The sequence below is a fragment of the Leiobunum rupestre genome, chromosome 2 (genome assembly GCF_980474605.1).
Source record: "Leiobunum rupestre chromosome 2, qqLeiRupe1.1.hap1, whole genome shotgun sequence".
Classification (NCBI taxonomy): domain Eukaryota; kingdom Metazoa; phylum Arthropoda; class Arachnida; order Opiliones; family Sclerosomatidae; genus Leiobunum; species Leiobunum rupestre.
In genome coordinates this window covers 52,105,863-52,128,673 of record NC_143385.1, presented here as the reverse complement: position 1 = coordinate 52,128,673, position 22,811 = coordinate 52,105,863, and the positions used below count along the sequence as shown (strand labels likewise).

Sequence of the window (22,811 nt, the reverse complement as noted above, 5' to 3'; positions counted from 1 at the left end):
ATTATTATTAAAAAATACGAGCTTTCTAGAATCTACTATTCTACTAAAAAGTATGCGTCAGCGACACGAGTGGAAAAAATATGAAGTTGTTCCACTCCAAATACCGAAGGTTATATTCGTTATAACTGCTGAGGGAGCAGAATAATCGCTCGAAGTAATAATGGTAGATCAAATGGTTGAGCCTGGTAGTTGACTACTCCCTGCGCACGGGTGTGTTGTAAGTGGAATACTTCTACAGGCGTTTGTAGGTCAAAGATAGACCAAATATTTTTCTACTAATTTATTAGATGTTTATAATATAAAGTTTTTTGAACATTTTTCTATAATTAAAATAATTTTCGGTGTTTGAATTTTTTTAATTTTGAAAATGGTATCCATTTGCATTTACTGTTAATTTTCTTATCAAATTCTGAGAAAACTAAGTTTTCCTGCTAAAGTTATCTTTATTTTTAATATTTGTTCTTTGTTAATTTGAGATTTGTATGTTTATCTAAAAAAACGATATTCAAAATTTTGAAAACGATTGTTTTTGTATTCGACCTCCGGTTTCGCTCTACAACCTTTATCAACAACTTAATATCTGTGGGTGCGGCATAAAAGACGACGTTTTTTTTGATAAATGGTACTGAAACACGTTAAAAAGTTCGTAACCCGAGATAGAGCGTTTGAGAGCCAAAGGTCTTAACAACGCCTAGATATCAAAAGGCGCACGATATTAGGATGCAGTAGAACCAATGAAACGCGAAATTTAAAACTAGGGTTTGGATTTATTTTACTTTAAACGATATTTTTTATCCATTTTTTTTAAATCAAAACGATCTATTTATTTTTTAAATCAAAGCAATCGATTTCATTATAAAATAATAATGAAATATTTAATCTAAATAAGATTGATTGATATTTAATTAATGTATATTTTCCTGTCTAATTATTGAATATCGTATCGGCTTTACAACTAAAATTTTATTTAATCTTAAATTTATTCCATTTTAATCAAAATTTTAATTATTTTTTTAACATTTTATGCTTCTTTGTTTATTAATTAATTTTAACTTCAATCAAATGTTTATTTTAATTGATTTTGTAACGTTTTATGCCTTTTTTCTATTAAAATAAATTTTATTAATAGAAAAAGTCATGAAATGATAAAAAAAATGCAATTAACATTATTAACTGGCGTAGGTGGACATTTAAAGACCGAAAAATGGCTAAAAAAATAGTGCCTCTAGTATCGCGTATTTTCTGTTTCCTCTGCACAGAGATATTTACAAAGGTATAACAGATGCGTTATCTGAACTTATCAAATAATTATCCGCATTTACGTGCATATATTATAGAGGAGTCCGAATTTAAACTAAATAGTTTACACCCGAAACTAATCAGAATTCATCGTATAACGCGACAGACAGTTCAAATGCCACATATCCCCGGATTAAATTAATCTCGACATCTTAATTACTGTTGATATTGATTTCATTCCACAATATTATATTCGTACTAAACGCAGGGCCCCCAGAGTTCCTATAATTCCTATAAATTCCTATAATTTCAATATGCTCCTATAATTTCCTATTTTCTCAAAATTGTTGCTATAAATTCCTATTTCTTCGAAATTTTCTAGTTTTTCTATAGCTATATCAAGAAATTCCTATAATTTTAAAAATAATGTATTAGAAAACAGCCTTAACTTTTGGGAAAAATTTGCCTTTTAAATAGAGCTTAGCTCTGGCTTAGGTCCGGTGTTCCCGAAAACATAAAGGTTGGGCTCCCAGAGTTCCTATAAATTCCTATAATTTCGATATACTCCTATAATTTCCTATTTTTTCAAAATTGTTCGTATAAATTCCTATTTTTAGCTAAAATTTTCCTATAAATTCCTATTTTTTGCCTAAAAATGTTCCTATAAATTCCTATATTTTCTATGAAATTTCCTATAATTCCTATAATATTTTTAAAAAAATCGCTGGGAGCCTTGTAAACGTCTAAGGCTAGGCGTTCACTGGCTCTCCGTTTCGTATCCATCCTGCCTTCCCCAAGGCATTGTCTCCGTTACGAAGCAAAGGCTTGTGGAAGCTAGGACGGAGACGTTACGAAGAGCAGCGAGTGCCTGGCCTTAAGTCGTTTTATTCACACGAACCAACTAGTTGACTCAACTCAAGTTGACTCATCTAGTTGGATCAAAAAGTTGGCTCGTGTGAAAAGGCCTAAAGGTCAGTTCAGCTAATCGAATCAGTTCAGATCGGTTACTTTTGATAAAGAATCAGGTATAATTTGTGGTAAGTTTTCAGGACGGGGGATTTAAATGGAAGACCTTTCCATAAAATCTTGTCGAGGTGAACCGTAATAGTGAGTGTGTAGGGAGCTGTTGGCTCGCGTGGCATGAAGGGCTTGCCACCACCCTCCTACGCATTAAAAGTCGCTAGCTGACTTAGGCCTAAGGTGGTGCCTTATTTGGATTTTATTATTAACCTGATTTGACTAACGGAAAATCTTCAGATATCGGGAAATGATGACCCGAATAAGCAGTTAGCGGTGGGAAAATGCGAGTACATCTTCGTTGACGTACGCGATGAAATTGCTTCTTTTTAATGCAAATTTTTTATTGATTCGCACGACGGTGGTCTGCTTTACGAGCGACTTTGTTTCATCTCCGCGGAATAAATATGTGGAATTTTGTGGATTTATTCGTCCCAGCGCGCCCTCTGGGAGGTAAACGCGCCCTCTGGGAGGTGACCTTCTAAACTTGGACATAAACAAACTTTAACGCCGAAAGAAACCTTAGAAATGTTGCTGGTTAAAGGGTGAATTATATGGTTAACGGAAATGTTTTAATTAGATTTTTGCATAATAGAAATTTCACAATGAAAGGCAACAGCTCGTAAGAAAAAATTCGTTGCTATATCATAAGTAAATTAAAATAATTTAAGTATGACACTTCCTATTGTTTTAATGTTAATTTTCTTACCAAACCTTTTTTCAATTTAATTTATTTTTCCACATTCAATTTGCATGAGGGATAAGGGACTAAATATTTCCGCATAAATTTACGTGAGGGATTAAGGACTAAATATTTCCACAAAATGTACATGAGGGATTAAGGACTAAATATTTCCACATAAAATTTACATGAGGGATTAAGTTCGGTGATAATTATTGCTATAAGTGTATAATATTGTTACATAAGTATGAAACTTACTATTTTTCACATGCAAATGTTTTACTGAGTGCTATACACGAGACAAACTGCATTATGGGCCTCGTCGCCGTTTTGCCTCCGCTTGCTAACGCGTCTCACGTAGCCTTTGACAGCGCCTCGCTAGGGGGAGATTTTCTCCGTGTGATGACGTCACTCCGTTTCTAGCTCTCGGTAAAATATTCCCATAAGTGACGAACTTATGGAACAATATTATAAACTTATGTTATTGCTAATTATCATACTTATTATTGTTATGTTACTTACGGCTATAGCCTATTTATCGATGGGAAAACTACCATTTCGTATTTAAGATGAGCTACAATTTTTTTAGTCGCTATCCTTGTCAACAACTAGAACAAAAAGCTAAAACAAAGTTTTTGGGTCAAGGCTAAAAATTAGCAAATCATTGGATGTCTATTTTTGGATTTCTATAATAAAAACATTAAAAAATGAATGAATGAATAATAAACAATAATGAATAAACTAATAAATAAGTACATATAAATAAACTAATAAATAAATACATATAAATAAACTAATAAATAAATAGTTCCAGCAACTAAAATGATATCATTATAAACAATTCATTGTCTGAAACGCATTTTATAGTTGCATTTGAAAATTTCGGTTAACGTTCGTCGCGTGATCTACTGTAGTTACTCCCGAATGCACATAGGTCCGGTCCGGTTCGCGTAACATAATTTTCGGCTCCACAAGCTGTGAGCGAATATCTTATTGAACCAATTACATTGTACGTATACAAAATACGTCATTGAGAAGGAAAACACTAAATAATGATTTACTAATTCTTTCTAAACGCTCCCGCGGGGGTCTAACTGAAAATATCAATAACGCGTACAGCCAGGCTTCCAAGCCAGCTCCCCCCCCCCCTCGGCCCAATCTTCAGGCTCATCTCGGTCACGTGACCTCCTCCCGCGCGCGCGGAGTGGGGAGGGGGCAGATTATCGCTTCCCCCCTTTTCTCATACGTAATTCGGCGTCTCAACTGGCGTCGGGCCGCGAACACCCCCGTAGTCGGCGGAGTAGCCACAGTTGGTAGGCGGGAATTTTCGCGTCCTATCGTTTTAAGCTCGAGCCACATCCGAACCGAGGCTTAGCGGTTTCAACGTAGAGATCGTTCTAAACGGGGGACCCAGGGTTTTTTTTGGGTCCGGTTGGTTATCATCCCGAGTTAGGAAGTACGCGTTTCGGGCCTTTTTCCGAAATTGGCAAGTTTTCCGTAATGTTCGCCCGACTGTTTCCTCGGGCTCGTTCGGCGGACGGGGACAAAGATAAGGGCGGCGGAAGCGTGGTCGCAGCCGGCACTTCCTCGAGTAGCGGGACGCGCAAATTTCGAGCATCCAGGGAACGATCCCACGGACGTCGAAGGGTGGCCCAGGCTTCGGTCAGTTCCGCCGCTGAAAACCGCGATGTCAGGCAAGTGGTTTTGGCCGACGACGAAAACGCCACACCCGTGAGTTCTCTCCTTCATTGGTTTGCTTTTGTTTTCAATTCCTCTCTTTTACGAGGCGTAAGAACGTCCTTCCCGCGTTGTTTAACAGTATTCTGACAGTTTTAATTCAATTGGGATGCTGGTAATGGGCTCTTAACACTTCCAAATATGATAAGATATGGTATTTACGGTTTAGATTGCGCGATATTTGTTATAGGATATTATTTCCTATATAATATTAGATAATTATAAAAATAATTCTAGTGTACTTCTGGTAGAAGTAATTTCTTCATTCTGCGATAAATTGTCGACAAATTAGTCGGTTTCACCGTGTGATATGTGGATACAAACACCAGTTTTAATCTATTTTTTGTATATTTTTTTCATTAATAGGAAGAGCGCTTTAATCTATAAAAACCATATTCAAAATTTTTAAAACTGTTGTTTTTGTATTCGAAATCTCTTAGCCTTGACCTCCTGTTTCGCTCTACAACCTTTATCAAGAACTTAATATCTGTGGGTGCGGCATACAATTCGACGATTTTTTGATAAATGGTACTGAAACACGTTAAAAAAGTTCGTAACCCGAGATAGAGCGTTTGAGAGCCAAAGGAATAAACAACGCCTAGATATCAAAAGGCGCACGATATTAGGATGCAGTAGAACCAATGAAACGCGAAATTTAGGACTAGGGTTTGGACTTTTGGTTTTTATTCTGTTCTGTTTATTTTACTTAAAACGATATTTTTATCAAGTTTTTTTTAAATCAAAGCAATCGATTTCATTATAAAAGAATAATGAATATTTTATCTAAATAAGATTGATTGATATTTAATTAATGGATCTTTTCCTGTCTAATTATTGAATATCGTATCGGCTTTAAAACTAAAATTTAATTTAATCTTAAATTTATTCCATTTAAATAAAATTTTTGTATATTTTAATTATTTTTTAACATTTTATTCTTCTTTGTTTATTAATTAATTTTAATTTCAATCTCTTGTTTATTTTAATTTGTAACGTTTTATGCCTTTTTTCTATTTAAATAAATTTTATTAATTTAATAGAAAAAGTCATGAAACGAGAGAAAAATTTTAATTAACATTATTTAAAATCGATTTAAATCTAATAAATCGATTTTTGAATTAAAAAAAATCAACCTGTTTTAAATCAGCCAACGCCAATTTTGAGCAAAAAGTGACGAATTGCTCGTCGATAGGGGTCGCCTAGTTCGCGTTGTGTGGGTGGAAAATTTCATGATGATAAGTAGCCGTTAAGTGTGAATATTCACGGGCTGTTTAGTTTTGCAGTGTGTGCGAGAGTTTAAATTATACGGGTTTAATTTAGAGTTATGCTAATTGGCAGCGTAGCTTATTTAATTAGTCGTTGGGTTTGGAAGGGTCAACGACCCCCGAGAGTCCATTGGTCCAACCTGGACAGCATTTGAGATGCTGATTTCATATATCACAATCCTAAATTTCGAAGATTTTCACGAAAATTTACTTTCAACTTCATTATCCGTTATTTTAAATCTGAAGACGTACAACAGACCTCTAATTCGTTGCTGTCTTACTTTTTTTACTCAAAGTTGCTTTTTTCAAAATGCTACCAAAAGTTTGTTTTAGAAAATGTGTTACTAAAAGTTGCTATTTTGGGAATCGAATACTGAAAGTTGCTATTTTCGAAATGGGTTACTAAAAGTTGCCATTTTCGAAATGGGTTACTAAAAGTTGCCATTTTCGAAATGGGTTACTAAAAGTTGCCATTTTCGAAATGGGTTACTAAAAGTTGCCATTTTCGAAATGGGTTACTAAAAGTTACTATTTTCGAAATGGGTTACTAAAGTTTTTATTTTCGAAATGGGTTACTAAAGTTTTTATTTTCGAAATGGGTTACTAAAGTTTTTATTTTCGAAATGGGTTACTAAAAGTTACTATTTTCGAAATGGGTTACTAAAAGTTTTTATTTTCGAAATGGGTTACTAAAGTTTTTATTTTCGAAATGGGTTACTAAAAGTTGCTATTTTCGAAATGGGTTACTAAAAGTTGCTATTTTCGAAATGGGTTACTAAAAGTTGCCATTGTCGAAATGGGTTACTAAAAGTTGCCATTTTCGAAATGGGTTACTAAAAGTTGCCATTTTCGAAATGGGTTACTAAAAGTTGCCATTTTCGAAATGGGTTACTAAAAGTTACTATTTTCGAAATGGGTTACTAAAGTTTTTATTTTCGAAATGGGTTACTAAAGTTTTTATTTTCGAAATGGGTTACTAAAGTTTTTATTTTCGAAATGGGTTACTAAAAGTTACTATTTTCGAAATGGGTTACTAAAAGTTTTTATTTTCGAAATGGGTTACTAAAGTTTTTATTTTCGAAATGGGTTACTAAAAGTTGCTATTTTCGAAATGGGTTACTAAAAGTTGCTATTTTCGAAATGGGTTACTAAAAGTTGCCATTGTCGAAATGGGTTACTAAAAGTTGCTATTGTCGAAATGGGTTACTAAAAGTTACTATTTTCAAAATGGATTACTAAAAGTTACTATTTTCAAAATGGATTACTAAAAGTTACTATTTTCAAAATGGGTTACTAAAAGTTGCCATTTTCGAAATGGGTTACTAAAAGTTGCTATTTTCAAAATGGGTTACTAAAAGTTGCCATTTTTGAAATGGGTTACTAAAAGTTGCTATTGTCGAAATGGGTTACTAAAAGTTGCTATTTTCGAAATGGGTTACTAAAAGTTGCTATTTTCAAAATGGGTTACTAAAAGTTGCCATTTTTGAAATGGGTTACTAAAAGTTGCTATTGTCGAAATGGGTTACTAAAAGTTGCTATTGTCGAAATGGGTTACTAAAAGTTGCTATTTTCGAGTGGGTTACTAAAAGTTGCTATTTTCGAAATGGGTTACTAAAAGTTGCTATTTTCGAAATGGGTTACTAAAAGTTGCCATTTTCGAAATGGGTTACTAACAGGGTTGGCAAAATCCTTGTTTTTTTTAAAAAGAACAAAAACAATGTTTTTTATTGTTTTAAACAAGATTCATTGTTTTAAACTGTTTTTAAAGCGAACAATAAAAAACACATAATAAACAATAAAAAACTATGTTTAAAACACGTTTTAAACTAATCATTATTCTTATGAATCACGAGTAAACTCATTTAAAGAAATATTACGTATCATTAAACGTATTATCATAAGTGGCATAATTACCCTAAGTGTGTCAATAAGATGAATTTTTCCATGATACCTTGTTTAACGAAATTGACGTAAATGACGTCATTTTTCCAGTGACGAAATTTACGTAATGTGTTTGCGAAGCGGCGTCTGCGGCGCGAGCATTAAAAATACCATATAGAGTACTTGAACGGAATTCGCGAGTCCTACGGTTCTTTGGTCTGTTTAGAACAAGCTCAAATTGAAGATTTTCTGTGGGAAAGGCTCCTATTGGCACACTTAGGGTAATTATGCCACTTATGGTATTATAAATAAACTCACATTGAGAAGAACCAATGAGTACACGCTTATTTAAACGAGCCAAGAATTTCGCTAAGCGTTGTTGACCAACCATTGACGGCCTTAGGGTTTTCGATGCCCCATGCAAATACTACCTAACCCGTAGTAGGGTTTTTAATATAGTTATCATCCTGAAATTTTTGGTCGCATAGAACTAAGAAAAGGGAAAATATCCACACATTGTTTTTAGTTTTGGTTTATTGAAATGTGCACGTTTGCAGTCATAAATCATCACAAATAAAGAATGTTACATAAAATAAGATTTTAGGTACCTCTATAATCTTAAAACTTCCATCACGTCATAAAATTTCTAAAAAATCGAGAAAGGGGACCGAAATCCCTTGATTTTTATCTTGGAGTGCCGCCTAGTCGGTTTTAGCCCGATCTGTCTAGACCGGCAGTGTTTCTTGTTACTTAAAACCCGGCACAACCCGACTAAACAGCAACCCTACTTTTATCTCGTGCATAGGTAGTGTCCCAAATAGATGTATATTGGCAGCTATATAAATTCTATTTAAACAAAAAGACAAAATTCAATGCGCTCGTAGGATTTTTGCACTGGTATGAAATTTATGAAATCATATCGAGCCTTTTCAGTCGCTCTTTTCAGAGAATCTTTAAATCAAACTACCGTTATAAATACAATTTACCTTTCTTAGAGCCTTGGAATGGTTTTTTCTACCTTTTCCCTCATATTGAATAACGAAAATCTTACAAAAAACAATGAAAATTTACCTTATAAAAACATGTTTAAAACAGATAGTTTAAAACGTTTAAAACAAATTGGTGTTTGTTTAAAATAATTGTTTTAAACGTGTTTTAAACACTTGTTTTAAACCTTTTGTTTAAAACTTGCCAACCCTGGTTACTAAAAGTTGCTATTGTCGAAATGGGTTACTAAAAGTTGCTATTTTCAAAATGGGTTACTAAAAGTTGCTATTTTCGAAATGGGTTACTAAAAGTTGCTATTTTCGAAATGGGTTACTAAAAGTTGCTATTTTCGAAATGGGTTACTAAAAGTTGCCATTTTCGAAATGGGTTACTAAAAGTTGCCATTTTCGAAATGGGTTACTAAAAGTTGCCATTTTCGAAATGGGTTACTAAAAGTTGCCATTGTCGAAATGGGTTACTAAAAGTTGCTATTGTCGAAATGGGTTACTAAAAGTTTCTATTTTCAAAATGGGTTACTAAAAGTTGCTATTTTCGAAATGGGTTACTAAACGTTGCTATTTTCGAAATGGGTTACTAAAAGTTTTTTATTTTCGAAATGGGTTACTAAAAGTTTTTATTTTCGAAATGGGTTACTAAAAGTTTTTATTTTCGAAATGGGTTACTAAAGTTTTTATTTTCGAAATGGGTTACTAAAGTTTTTATTTTCGAAATGGGTTACTAAAAGTTGCTATTTTCGAAATGGGTTACTAAAAGTTGCCATTGTCGAAATGGGTTACTAAAAGTTGCTATTGTCGAAATGGGTTACTAAAAGTTACTATTTTCAAAATGGGTTACTAAAAGTTACTATTTTCAAAATGGGTTACTAAAAGTTACTATTTTCAAAATGGGTTACTAAAAGTTACTATTTTCAAAATGGGTTACTAAAAGTTGCTATTGTCGAAATGGGTTACTAAAAGTTGCTATTTTCGAAATGGGTTACTAAAAGTTGCTATTGTCGAAATGGGTTACTAAAAGTTACTATTTTCAAAATGGGTTACTAAAAGTTACTATTTTCAAAATGGATTACTAAAAGTTACTATTTTCAAAATGGGTTACTAAAAGTTGCTATTGTCGAAATGGGTTACTAAAAGTTGCTATTTTCGAAATGGGTTACTAAAAGTTGCTATTTTCGAAATGGGTTACTAAAAGTTGCCATTGTCGAAATGGGTTACTAAAAGTTACTATTTTCAAAATGGGTTACTAAAAGTTACTATTTTCAAAATGGGTTACTAAAAGTTACTATTTTCAAAATGGGTTACTAAAAGTTACTATTTTCAAAATGGGTTACTAAAAGTTACTATTTTCAAAATGGGTTACTAAAAGTTGCTATTTTCGAAATGGGTTACTAAAAGTTGCTATTTTCGAAATGGGTTACTAAAAGTTGCTATTTTCGAAATGGGTTACTAAAAGTTGCTATTTTCGAAATGGGTTACTAAAAGTTGCTATTTTCGAAATGGGTTACTAAAGGTTGCTATTTTCGAAATGGGTTACTAAAAGTGGCTATTTTCGAAATGGGTTACTAAAAGTGGCTATTTTCGAAATGGGTTACTAAAAGTTGCCATTTTCGAAATGGGTTACTAAAAGTTGCCATTTTCGAAATGGGTTACTAAAAGTTGCTATTTTCGAAATGGGTTACTAAAAGTTGCCATTGTCGAAATGGGTTACTAAAAGTTGCTATTGTCGAAATGGGTTACTAAAAGTTGCCATTTTCGAAATGGGTTACTAAAAGTTGCCATTTTCGAAATGGGTTACTAAAAGTTGCTATTTTCGAAATGGGATACTAAAAGTTGCCATTTTCAAAATGGGTTACTAAAAGTTGCTATTGTCGAAATGGGTTACTAAAAGTTGCTACTTTAGAAATGGGATACTAAAAGTTGCTATTTTTTAAATCGATTACTAAAAGTTACTTTTTGCCTAATTTAGTTAATAAAAGTTGCTATTTTTGTGATCGGTTACTAAAATTGTCTAATTTTTTTATTTTAATGTACTATTTTTAAATTGGTTACTAAAAGTTACTGTTTAATTTAGTTACTGAAAGATTCTACTTTTGAAATCGCTTACTAAATGTTAATTGCTAAAATTAAATGAATTTCAGAGAACAAAAATAAATACCACAGAACGCTGTTCCACTGCTTGGTGCTTACTTTGGTAAAAATATACAACCGATTATACTGTAGACTGTAAATTTGTCATAGCTTGCGAATTACAGCAGTGCCATCTGCATATTCGTTGCTCAACCACTATTTAGCAAATTTACCACAGTTTCTGTAGTCTCAAGATCAAATTAATAGTTCGAATGTGAATCTAGAGAGGGCGCCACGTTTGCAGCGTGCTAATCGCCATGTACAGGGTTGCCACAGTATTGGAAGACCTGTAATTCCTGGAAAAGTCAGGGAATTTTAAAAACTAGTCCAAAAATCAGGGAAAAGTCGAGGAATTTTAAAAATTAGTCCAAAAATTAGGGAAAAGTTGGAGAATTTTAAAAATTATTCTAAAAGTTAGGGAAATTTTAAAATTTATCTAAAAATCAGGGAAAAGTCGGGAAATCTAATTTTGGTTTCAAATAGGAAATCTTTACTAAAATATAGGTCCAAAAAATATAAATATTTACACCAAATGAGTCAGGAAAAAAACTTGGACCAGTCAGGATATTATTGTCTGAAAAAACACTGTGGCACCCCCTGATGACCGATTGGGACTGGACTATTACCTGGGAACTGATAAATTCTTCACTACAGAAGCAACCAATTTGACATTTAGGTACCGGTATTGTTTAATCTCGGGGAGAACACAGCGCAAATAATAAATAAAATAACGCTTACCAGATAAATATAAATCGACCATCTCTTCCGAGCATCTATTATTTCTGTGCTCGGCTTTTTCTGAAATATAACATTTATAAAACAAATATTGTTTCCGTGGCATCAAAGGGTTTCAATTATTAATTGTTCTCTTATCGCATCCAATAAAATAGGTTGTCAAGTATTGAAAATGAGTCCCTAAGTCGATGGGATTCGCTGATAAATTAAAATTCTAAGAATTGAAACATTTTATCCTTTTTGTCATCTGATCATTTATTTATAATTTACTAGAATCGGTAATGAAAACCAAATTTTATTTGAATTAAATGTAATCAGTACTTTTAATTATTTTGCTCTAAATTTCCATTGCAAAAGCAAATATTTTAATACATTATTTATAAGTGATTTAAATCAATGCTAATTAAAAATGGTTCAAATAAATGCTTTAAGAAATGGTTTAAATCAATGCTTTTAAAAATGGTTTAAATCAATGCTTTTAAAAAGGTATTAAATCAATGCTTTAAAAAATGGTTTAAATAAATTCTTTAAAAAAATGGTTTAAATAAATTCTTTAAAAAATGGTTTAAATAAATTCTTTAAATAAATTCTTTAAATAAATGGTTTAAATAAATTCTTTAAATAAATGGTTTAAATAAATTCTTTAAATAAATGGTTTAAATCAATTCTTTAAATAAATGGTTTAAATCAATTCTTTAAATAAATGGTTTAAATAAATTCTTTAAATAAATGGTTTAAATCAATTCTTTCAAAAATGGTTTAAATAAATTCTTTCAAAAATGGTTTAAATCAATTCTTTAAATAAATGGTTTAAATCAATTCTTTAAATAAATGGTTTAAATCAATTCTTTAAATAAATGGTTTAAATCAATTCTTTAAATAAATGGTTTAAATCAATTCTTTAAATAAATGGTTTAAATCAATTCTTTAAATAAATGGTTTAAATCAATTCTTTAAATAAATGGTTTAAATCAATTCTTTAAATAAATGGTTTAAATCAATTCTTTAAATAAATGCTTTAAATCAATTCTTTAAATAAATGGTTTAAATCAATTCTTTAAATAAATGGTTTAAATCAATGCTTTTGAAAAATGGTTTAAATCAATGCTTTTGAAAAATGGTTTAAATCAATGCTTTTGAAAAATGGTTTAAATCAATGCTAAATTGGTTTTCTTAAATCGTTGATTTAAATAACTGGTTTATATCAGAAAACCCCGAATTTCGAAGTATTTAAGCGTGCAAACGAGAGAAACAGCAAACCATTAAGTTCTTCCAAAATATCTGGAAAATGCCAAGTTGTATTTTGGAACTTCAGTCGACAAAATTTCTAGAATTCCTCTGTTATTTTAATTTTTTTCTACCAAGTTGTTAAAACATGTCAACAAAAATTCCGAAATTTGTTTTAGACGCCCATTTCTAAGTTTTTAGTTTGTACGGTTTTAAAAATGAATTGAGCTTCCGGATGACGGCTGTATACTGACAAGTGTCATTAGTTTCCGCCTACCGCGAAGGGTTGTCTTGTCTATATGATTTGACAGCGGGTTTTGAAACTAATCTCGCCTACGGATAAATTCGCAACGCGCTCGTAAATAAAATATATAGATACGCGAAAGACGTATTTGGCTTCTCGCCTCTAAATATAGTGGATTGTATGTTTTGGCTCGCAAATGAAATTCTTAGGGCTGTTTTTAGAAAAGGGTGATGCTTGCTACACCCTTTTAGCATTCAATCATCTCATTCAGTTTTCGGACGCTATTTTAAATTTTTAAATGGATTTTACACAATGGAAACTTTTAGGCTTAAAAATCCAATATCTAATATTCTGAAAGAAAAAACATCAAAATGTCTAAAACTCTGCAAAAAACCAATCAAATGCCTAATATTCTGCATAACAAACATTGAAATATCTAAAAATCTGCAAAAAACCAATCAAATGCCTAATATTCTGCATAACAAACATTGAAATATCTAAAACTCTGCAAAAAACCAATCAAATGCCTAATATTCTGCAAAATAAAAATGTAAAATTTATAATATTAAAAAAAATAAAAAACTATATTATGCAAAAATGCAAGTGGTTAATATTATGCAATAACCAAATAAAATTTCTCATATTATGCAATAACCAAATAAAATTTCTCATATTATGCAAAAACCAAATAAAATTTCTCATATTATGCAATAACCAAATAAAATTTCTCATATTATGCAAAAACCAAATAAAATTTCTCATATTATGCAATAACCAAATAAAATTTCTCATATTATGCAATAACCAAATAAAATTTCTAATATTATGCAAAAACCAAATAAAATTTCTCATAATATGCAATAACCAAATAAAATTTCTCATAATATGCAAAAACCAAATAAAATTTCTCATTTTATGCAATAACCAAATAAAATTTCTCATATTATGCAAAAACCAAATAAAATTTCTAATATTCTGCAAAAATAAAACAAATCAAATGTTATATATTCTGGAAAAAAAGCAGAAATCAAATGTCTCATATTACGTTAAAAAAAAACAAATCAAGTGACTAATATTCTGCACCAAAAAAAAAACGAAATCAAATGTCTAATATTCTGTAAAATAACCCGAAACCGAATGTCTAATATTCTGTTAAATAACTAGAAATCGAATGTCTAATATTATTTAAAAATAGTCAGATATCAAGTGTTTAATATTATTTAAAAAAAAATCATTCGACTAATATTCTGCATAATAATAAATAAATAATAATTAATTATTATTATTTATTATAATAATAATAAATAATTTTCAGTTAAACGTGTCAATGTTTCCCAGAGTTACCATAATTCGTAAAATCCAATTAAATGCAAAATTCTTCAAAATCACTTACATTGTTAGTTGCTTAAAGGGAGTATGCACTAAATAGGAAAAATCGTCCGCTAAGTTATGGTACGTCTTGTTTTTTAACGTAACTAGCGACAATCACTCCATGCTCCTGTTAAACCTTGTGTCAGAAATGCGAAATTCGCTAGTTACGTTGAAAACAAGATTTTTGTATTTAGGCGTCATTACCTTTAAAGGGAAAGTAACCCTAGCAGGAAAAATCAAGCTTCCGACAATGGTCACTGTCGGCGCGACAATCTGGGAGGTGTATATCAGTATCGCTGGGAGATAAACGCTAGCAGTGCTCTGGATTTTCTACTACACTCGAGACTCTCGCGCCACCAGTGAGTAATGATGGAAGCTTGACCTTATTTGTTGAGGTTATACTCCCTTTAAGTATATTATATAAAGCCTTTCACGCTCTATTTTTCCTAGGCACAAATCTTAAAATAGCATTAATTAATTAGTTTTGGAACAAATTAATTTAATTTTTTGTTTTAATTCTTCCTTTTTAAAATAATTTTTTGATGTATGCATTAAATTTCAAATTTTCAAGAACAAAATCGCGTTATTTAAATGGATGCCCTTGAAATATCTAATGGGCGAATTACTATTGGGCTCTACGATTTTATTTTTTAGATTGAAGTACCATAATTGGCACTTGGAACCTATAGCTCCACCTAGCGTAGAAAAAAAGAACTAATAAATTATCTCTATCATTAATTACACTTTTTTTTCTTTAGAAACCCTTAAATAAATTTCTTTTCACGGTGTTTGGGCAAGAAAAGACTGCATCAATTTTTTTTTGCTATCCTTCGGTTTTTGTCGCCTTAATCCAAATTACGTGTTTTTTCCAAGTAACGGCGGTATCGCGATGCGCCGAAAACCTTATCCTTTTTAGATTACACTTTTTTTCCAGTCCTAAAACCCAACACCTCTGTTAGGTTGGTTCGATAAATCTCAACTTTAACCTTCTGAAAAACCTTAAAACACAGGTCATAAATCGTCTTATAAAACTGACGATTTTAGCATCATCCTTTTTTCCGCCGCTGAGCGCCAGGGGGCGTGGCTTTCTCGGGGCGGGGCGGGAAGAAAATCTTTAGGGGCAAGCATTGATTTCTCGCTCTAAAGTTTTTTCCCCATCTAGGACTGCAAATCCCTGAAGAAACTTCGAAGCTCACGCGAAAAGGTAGAAGCGGCTTTAAGCCTTTGCCGTAGACGAAACCTATTCCTTCTACTCTAATTAGTACTTTCACGTTAAGTTGACGGCCATACCTGAAGCTATTTTTACGTATGACGTTAACGTTAGAGGCTGTCTATTTATTATATCTCCTTCGCCGTAAAGGTCTATTCTTAATGTCTTCATAATGATACTTGATATTAGACGGGGCCCCATTAGCTAATAAGTAGGGTTGTCTGATTTGAATTTAAATCAAGTGATTGTTTTTTTTTTAAATCATAGATTTAACAGTGTTGGAAAAAACCCGGATTTTATTTAATAAAACCCAGAAAACCGTTTTTTTTTTGGTTTAAATCAGGTGTTTTTAAACTCTGTTATTTTCTTTTGATCTATTTTTCGCTTTTGTTTAACCGTGCATAAATATTACCAATCTAATAACAATTAATACGAATATTATTACAAGTCTCACGTGATCAGAACAAAGTTTTAGTTTTAGTTTAATTATTGATTTTTGTATAAATGCAGGGTGATCAGGAAAATGGCTCGAAAATTTTATAGAAAAAATAGGAAATTTTCAAGCGAATTAAAGGAAAATATAGGAAAACCCATAAGCAAAAATAAGGATTCTTTTCGAAAAACAGTAGATAAAATAAAGTGAAATATAGGATGAAGAAGGGTACACTACGACGGAATGTTTTCGAGCTATACTACATGAGAAAACCTAAGGCATTTATAGAAAGGTATTGAAAATATAGGAAATGTAATAGTTTTAGAAATGTAATCATTTCGGTAAGGAAATGTACAAACATTTTGGAATAAGTTTTAGTTAATTAAAAAACCAGTTTGTCTAAACCATGATTTAAACCAGACAACGCTGCATTTAAATCATGTATTTATGAATATTTTCGAAAGTAGGTTCTTTAGAAATTTCAATTCAGAGCAAATGCAATTAAATTTTATTATTAATTAATAATAAAATTTAATACAGATTAATTTAAAATATAGTTTACGTTATCGCTGCAGTAAAATTATTTAAGTTTGTCCAGAAAAACAGTCATAAAACCTGAAAAAATCAATTAAATCAAAAATATCAATTAACGGGGAACGGTCAAGCTTTAACCAGTTAGATAGCCCTATAGTCCATTAAAAACTAAAATTTATGGCGAAAACCACATCAAAAAATATTGAGTGGTTAATTTTTAATAAAATAAAGAAATTTCGGGAAATCGAAAAGCGCGCGTCCGCCGCGACACCTGGTGAGAAGTCGGTGAGACAGAAAAACAACGTAAAAGCGCGCGCTGCTGAAGACGCAAAAAATTTGTTTTGCACGCGCGGCGCGTTCCAGTTATAAGAGACTTAAGCCTAAATTGCGCGATTTTTAAAGTTAGGATAGTTCGCAAATCGCTCATACGGGGTTAGGGGCGCTGGCGGCAGCCCCTAAGATGGCGGCGAAAATTCAAACCCAAACACCTGGTGTTATTTTTCGTTTCAACTTTTTGGGCCAAAAGCTATTTTTTCAAGACAAAAAAGGTACGTGTTAGTATATTGAACGTCTTGTTAATCTTTTGATACGAAAATAAGTCCATATTTGGAAAAGCTTGGCCGTTCCCCTTTAAAATCAATATAAATCAACAACTCTGCTAATCAGATCAATTGATGTCACTGTGTAAAACGGTAATATTTCATTTTAAACTGGGATTATTGGGATAAATAAATATAACGAACAATGCAATTATATATTATCAAATGGCTAAACTATTTATCTTTAAGTTTAACGCATAGTTGATCAGGTTTGAGCCAATTGTACATTTCGACCGTCGTCGAAGTTTCAAAAGCGTCAATTCGCCAATTTTGGTTTCATAAAAATGTTGGTAATGTAGGATTCGCGAAAAACGGAATGCAATTATAGACTACACTAAACATGAAAAATAAGGTAATTTATTCGCAAATAGTATAAAAATAGTATATTCATTTATTAACAAGTTAGTTTTTTCTCAAAGTAATTGAACTCCGGGAACCACCACGCGGAACCGCAGGGTTCGCAGCGATTCTATATTTTCCTATAATTGTAAAATTATTCTATAAAATCCTATAATTCTTTTTTTAACCAATATTTCCTATATTTTTAGCATATTCGACTAAAACCCAATTGATAAATTTTTTTTAAATTTATATTAAAATACGAAGTATATTTAATTTGTCATTTTACTCGAAAGATTGGGAATTTGTTTTTCTGCCAGGTCTTACGGTTTTATGACTTTTAAATACGCACTATAAAACTTACGTGTTTTCTATATTTTAACCATATAAAACTCCTTGAAATGCGTAATTTTGTCCTAGAATTATCCTATAATTTCGGGAAAAAAATTATTTTTAAATATTTTGGGGGAAAAAAATTATGTAATTTCGAAAACATTTTATCCTATAATTTCGTTAAAATTTTATCCTATAATTTCCTTAAAATATTATCCTATAATTTCGTTAAAATATCCTATAATTTCGTTAAAATATCCTATAATTTCGTTAAAATATCCTATAATTTCGTTAAAATATTATCCTATAATTTCGTTAAAATATTATCCTATAATTTCGTTAAAATATTATCCTATAATTTCGTTAAAATATTATCCTATAATTTCGTTAAAATATTATCCTATAATTTCGTTAAAATATTATCCTATAATTTCGTAAAAAGTGTATCCTATAATTTCGTAAAAAGGGTATCCTATAATTTCGTAAAAAGTGTATCTAATAATTTCGGGAATTTATCCTATAATTTCGTAAAATAATCTTCTTATAATTTCGTAAAAAGTGTATCTTATAATTTCGGGAATTTATCCTATAATTTCGGGAATTTATCCTATAATTTCGTAAAATAATCTTCTTATAATTTCGTAAAAAGTGTATCTTATAATTTCGGGAATTTATCCTATAATTTCGGGAATTTATCCTATAATTTCGTAAAATAATCTTCTTATAATTTCGTAAAATAATCTTCTTATAATTTCGTAAAATAATCTTCTTATAATTTCGTAAAAAGTGTATCTTATAATTTCGGGAATTTATCCTATAATTTCGTAAAATAATCTTCTTATAATTTCGGGAATTTATCCTATAATTTCGTAAAATAATCTTCTTATAATTTCGTAAAAAGTGTATCTTATAATTTCGGGAATTAATCCTATAATTTCGTAAAATAATCTTCTTATAATTTCGTAAAAAGTGTATCTTATAATTTCGGGAATTTATCCTATAATTTCGGGAATTTATCCTATAATTTCGTAAAATAATCTTCTTATAATTTCGTAAAAAGTGTATCTTATAATTTCGGGAATTTATCCTATAATTTCGTAAAATAATCTTCTTATAATTTCGTAAAAAGTGTATCTAATAATTTCGGGAATTTGTCCTATAATTTCGTAAAATAATCTTATAATTTCGTAAAAAGTGTATCTTATAATTTCGGGAATTTATCCTATAATTTCGTAAAATAATCTTCTTATAATTTCGTAAAAAGTGTATCTTATAATTTCGGGAATTAATCCTATAATTTCGTAAAATAATCTTCTTATAATTTCGTAAAATAATCTTCTTATAATTTCGTAAAAAGTGTATCTAATAATTTCGGGAATTTGTCCTATAATTTCGTAAAATAATCTTCTTATAATTTCGTAAAAAGTGTATCTTATAATTTCGGGAATTTATCCTATAATTTCGTAAAATAATCTTCTTATAATTTCGTAAAAAGTGTATTTAATAATTTCGGGAATTTGTCCTATAATTTCGTAAAAAGTGTATATTATAATTTCGGGAATTTATCCTGATAATTTCGTAAAATAATCTTCTTATAATTTCGTAAAAAGTGTATCTTATAATTTCGGGAATTTATGATAAAATTTCTAAAATTAATCCTATAATTTGGGAAAAACATTTATCCTATGATTCGTACATATGCTTGAGCCCGAAATACGAAATCTTTGGTTCTTTGGGAGTTACTACGTTTATCCCTCGGAGAGCGGTCAATAATACGGAAGTATGTGTATAAAAATATATATTTTCACGAAATATCTATACTTTCCGCATTGGAAATCTTTAGCTACAACTCCAATAAGAATTGCCGAGGTGGTTTTGCTTAGCGAAAAATAAAATAGAGGAAGCAGTTTCGTCGATTTCCCAACAGAGGGCTCTGTGTACTACTAGTCCTTCAATTTGATTTTCGCACCACTTTTAAATTGAAGTTTCCCCACGTGAGTTTCGTAATATTTTACATTGAATCGCGGATTCAAAGAATCGATTTTTCTCGCGGCTTTTTTATGCTAATTCTATAAAACTTCCAAAAGCCTTTATTCGTACTGTCAAGTGGAAATGACATATACCATAGTACTATTTGCTTTCCACGATATTTTTAGCTGCGAATCGAATTTTAAATAATTTCATTGTTAACTTCGTTGAAGGATTATGGGACACTAGGAATTGTAAATTTTAAATATTATTATTATTTAATTTAATATTAATAAGTAATTTTTTTTCAACTATAGTAATTTTTAATAAGGGTTGACTCATTTAAATAGATTTTTATTCCAATTTAATTAAATCTCGATTGAAATCATTGCAGGGCCCCCAGATTAGCCTAGCTGATTATTATTATTAGGTCCTATAATTCCTATAAAATCCTATATTTTCAAAAATGTCCTATAACATCCTATATTTTTAGCAAAATCCCCCAAAAGGCCTATAAAATCCTATAATTTTGATATTTCGCCCATTTCAAATCCAACCACTAAGTTAAATTGCTAGATTTAGCTATAGGATAAATTCCCATACCAAGTCATTCTAGTCCATACTTTTGTTATTGTTAACATGGTTAGCTACTAGTATATTTTTTTGATAAAATAATAAATAAATAACATAATAATAATAATAAATAATAGTTTATATTTTTGAAGTGAAAATCAAAGATTTATTTCTCTAAATATATAATTTTGTTTTTAAATGCATAAAGTTAGTAAATTAAATAGCATACATATTCCTATAAAATCCTGTAATTTTGTAAAAATATTCCTATAAAGTCCTATATTTTTAGAAATATAATCCTATTTTTCCTATAAAAAATTGAAGATTTGAGTGGAGCCCGTGTCATTGATTTAAATCTCTTGTTATACTACAATGTATACATCTTTTTTAAATTCATTATTATAATCACCATTAAAATATAATTATAATCACCATTAAAATATAATTATAATCACCATTAAAATATAATTATAATCACCATTAAAATATAATTATAATCACCATTAAAATATAATTATAATCACCATTAAAATATAATTATAATCACCATTAAAATATAATTATAATCACCATTAAAATATAATTATAATCACCATTAAAATATAATTATAATCACCATTAAAATATAATTATAATCACCATTAAAATATAATTATAATCACCATTAAAATATAATTATAATCACCATTAAAATATAATTATAATCACCATTAAAATATAATTATAATCACCATTAAAATATAATTATAATCACCATTAAAATATAATTATAATCACCATTAAAATATAATTATAATCACCATTAAAATATAATTATAATCACCATTAAAATATAATTATAATCACCATTAAAATATAATTATAATCACCATTAAAATATAATTATTTTTAATGCAGATTTAAATAGCCTCCAAGTATTTATGAATTTGCTCAAAAGTAGTTTCTGTTGCAATTCCAATTCAGAGCAAACCAAATTACAAATATTAAATTTATATTTAATTTAAGTGTACATTGCACGTGGCACGAAAGGTATCAATCACATTGTCAAAAACAATTAAATGTTTAAAAAATCTATAAAAAAATAATAAAAATTACGATTTACCCGGCTGTAAATTATTTTAAAAATCACAAAAATCCACACCATGATTTTGTGTATATATCATATTGAGCTGCACTTGATTACATACTTATTATCATAAGTAACACTAATATAAGTATATGTAAATGGCCGTCCTGAGTATTGGCTACCCAAATATATTTAAATGCCTATACGTTAACTACGAAATCTTAATTTATTTTACTTAATCGCCGTATGCAAGCCCAAACAGTTGAATAATTCGAATAAAGTATTCAAGATTGGTTAAATCTCTTAGAATTTCCCTATTGTATTATTATTTAATATTTCGCGTAAACATTAACATTTTGAATAGCAAACCCCACAAACCATTGAAAGAAACAGTTTTTGAAAAAAAAAACGCAACTTAGTTCTTATTCGTTAGATGGCGCTTTCATCCGCAACTACGGTTTTGAGTCCCCATATTTCATCGTCCGCGGCGCCCCCTGTTGCGTCCCTTGATCTCCGCAAATTGCAACTAGCTTTTAGCTTTAGACGGACAATGTTTGTTTACATCCTATTACATGATTTATATACTCTCTTCCATTAAGATGACGTTTCTCTGTTTCGCCTTTCAGATGGCGCTGTCTGCCTATGGATTTCTTACTTATATTCTACAGTTTTTTTTACGGCTTTTGTTTTGGCGCGTAAATTTGCAAAGGTCTAATGTTCCTTTTTTACAACTTGATTTTTGGCAGCCTTAATTTCCGTTTCGCCGCATTGCAACTCGGGGAAAACAAAACCTTGTCGAGTAGCGCTCCCTACCGAGAGAATTTAATATCTATATTAAACAGTTTTGACCTATTTCAAAAATAACTTGCTATCGGCGCAATCCATTAAATTTAATATTTACAAATATATGAACAAAATTTTGATTTAAGTAATATTAAAAATTTTTAGTTTATTTATTTAAAAGACAGTTCATTAAATTTTAATGTTTTTCAATCTCATTTATTTGAGTTACCAAATAATTAAAATTATTGGGAACCAAACTTATTAGGAAGGCCGTTGTGTGGAAATATGTAAAACTAGATAACATTTTCAAATAGGTTTGCTATGCTGGAAAATTTTTATGTTATAGAATATAGACTTATTACCAAATAACATTTTTAAGCTAATTTGTAATATTATTTTAAAATCCCGTACACATTTTTAGTCCATGTCCTACCCCTCGCAAAT

At 30.3% G+C, this 22,811-nt stretch overlaps 1 protein-coding gene across 3 annotated transcripts in view; it reads left to right on the top strand.

Annotated features, from left to right (window-relative positions):
- The window catches only part of LOC149958346 (cGMP-inhibited 3',5'-cyclic phosphodiesterase 3A-like), a 250,737-nt gene that overhangs the window by 139,655 nt on the left and 88,271 nt on the right, over nucleotides 1-22,811 (top strand). The window contains exon 1 of one of the 3 annotated variants that reach the window (XM_090165789.1): nucleotides 4,249-4,669. The exons of the other annotated variants lie outside the window; for them this stretch is intronic. Coding sequence (XP_090021915.1) covers nucleotides 4,439-4,669 — 231 coding nt within the window. The 5' untranslated portion in view covers nucleotides 4,249-4,438. Of the gene's footprint in view, nucleotides 1-4,248; nucleotides 4,670-22,811 lie in introns of those variants that run through there. 3 annotated transcript variants of the gene reach the window in all.